We start from the raw sequence: 2,302 nt of genomic DNA on the forward strand, positions 1-2,302 counted from the left end.
CACATGCACAGTTGTGGACAGTTATTTTTAAGAAAATTTTACACAGTTGTAAACCTTTGAAGTTCAGCTTGTTTGTGTAATTAGTTGTTTTGTCAAATTTTCATCAATTTTTTTTTAGGCTAAACTAAGGTATGATCCTGTTGAACTGGACCCCGAGGAGATGTGTCGAATGGCCACAGAACAACCACAGGTTTGAATTCATTTGTTTTACTATTAAATTGAAACTAACTCTGCTGGGTTGGTAATTTTTTGGTAATAATAGAGACATCAATACTATTAAGGTCGTCAGCTGTAAAGATTAACAGCTTACCGGGTGTTTTATGTATGAAGTTTGGATTTAATGTACAGAGAAGCTCTTCTGAGTTTTGGTGGTATTTTGCTGGTTCTTAATGTCTGTTGTCAATGAAGCACATACTGCATGCATGTGGTAGATAGAGATGCCAGGAACCAGCAAATTTCAATCTATACGCACAGAAACTTGTGACCAGTAAGATCATGTTTTCAGCTGTTTCTTGCTTGTGATGGGAGGAAGGGATAAACAGCTTGTGGATTTAACAACACCTGTAAGTGGTTAATATGGAAGGCATGTAAAGTAATGTTTGTAATGTTGGGAACAGAGACTACTGTAGGAATATGTCTTTAATATGTCCATCTACTCGTATTTTGTGATACGTATACATTATTTTTGCACACGTGCATAGTCTAGCATGTACAGATTGAGTAAAAAAGTTGCCAGTGCTTGATAATTTTAAATTCAGGTTCAACTCTCTGTATAGTTCTGATATTGTGTGAAACTAGCTGACCACTTAAATGAAGTCAAAATTATACTAAAAGCTTAAACCCAAAGTTGAAAATTTTTACCACTTTTAAGTCTAGAGTTCGACAATATCCATTATGTGAATAAACTCAGGTGAGTAATGAGAAATGTTATAAAATTTTATTAGTGTCTGTTTTATGAATTAATTAATTTATTAATTAAGCCAAAGCTATAAGTAGAAATTAACTATAATTTCAAACAAAAAGGAATCAAACATGAAGTGGTATTCATTTACTATGGACTATCTGTGCCGCACCAATTGTGGGTATCGTAACCTGAGTTTTTAGTGTTATAAGTTTTAAAACTTATTGCTCAGCCACCAGGGGATTCCCAAATAAAAAGCTTATGTTATTATAGAAACATAGAAGGGATAACCTTGAGAATTTCATAGTTTTTAATGATGTATAACATACAATTTCTTAACAACAATTTTAATTTCAAGTTTAGCTTGAAGACCTTTTTTCTCCACACAAGTGATGATGAATGTTTTGAGAGAAAAGTATAACGGCTAAGAAAGGTACTTGTACATAACATTTTCTTGTTTTATAGGAACAAACACACACCAGTCTAAACCGACAGGGCAGATCGGACCTAAACACCCCAGGTTCTAAGGCTTCCACATGCCCACCTACATACGTCTCTTGATCTAAAACATGGCCATCGTCAGTCATTTTGTTCAAGATTGTTTCTTGTTTGTTCGGGAAAATGATATTTACATGGAAGGCTTGAACCATCAAAAGAGCCTCACACAAGGTCCCCGAGCCTTTACGTAACACCTGTGTGGGGGGACAGAAAAAAGTAGTTTTTAACACAACATATTTATCAATTTAGTTTCAAACAAGGTTCTAAAGCTTATAGATAGCAGAAAAGGAAAACTTTTAACAGAATGTGTTGACTGAGGTGGTTTAAAAAGAGGTTCTTAAGCTTTTAAATAGGAGTAAAAGAAGATAGATAAAACCTTTAAGCTTGTTCATCAGACATTAGTATGTTGCATAACTCTTGAATTTCTTTTAAAAGCATTCTTCTCAGTGGCTATACTATATCTTTGTTACATTATATGGTCTCTTTGAACAACATGTACATATGTAAATTAGTATGTACAGCAATTCAGTGACAACTTTCTGTTCTAGTAATAAATATACTATATATTTATATATATGAAGGTCTCTTACCTCATCGGGTTCCATGGGTAAGATTGTACACAAAGCGAATATAAAAGGATGAACATACTTCATGTATAGGTAGTAGGTGGCGACAGCATCAGATACCGAGTAGTTGGCTAACACCTAGTGTTAAAGAAAACAGTCAAAACTCTCACTTTTGAGCTTTTAATTTTCTGAACAGATAGCTTAATTCATTATTTATAAAAAATATCATCCATGTTTTAGTACAATCAAAAACTGTAATATTGGGTTTGAAGTTTTCCAAGAAACTGTTTACTTAGTTTGTTTGTTGTCAAATTAATTTATATATAATATGGTTAAA

The 2,302-nt window shown here is 33.2% G+C and overlaps 1 protein-coding gene across 1 annotated transcript in view; it reads right to left on the reverse strand.

Annotated features, from left to right (window-relative positions):
* LOC106471770 (DNA polymerase epsilon catalytic subunit A-like) overlaps positions 1-2,103 on the reverse strand; it is a gene marked incomplete at its 5' end in the record, with an annotated part of 43,591 nt that extends 41,488 nt beyond the window's left edge. The window contains 2 exons of the mRNA XM_022400386.1: positions 1,381-1,593; positions 1,990-2,103. Of these exons, the coding sequence (XP_022256094.1) occupies positions 1,381-1,593; positions 1,990-2,103 (327 nt within the window). The remainder of the gene's footprint in view (positions 1-1,380; positions 1,594-1,989) is intronic.
* Between the last annotated feature and the right edge of the window lie 199 nt (positions 2,104-2,302).

This window comes from Limulus polyphemus, unplaced genomic scaffold (assembly GCF_000517525.1).
Source record: "Limulus polyphemus unplaced genomic scaffold, Limulus_polyphemus-2.1.2 Scaffold4844, whole genome shotgun sequence".
Lineage (NCBI taxonomy): Eukaryota > Metazoa > Arthropoda > Merostomata > Xiphosura > Limulidae > Limulus > Limulus polyphemus.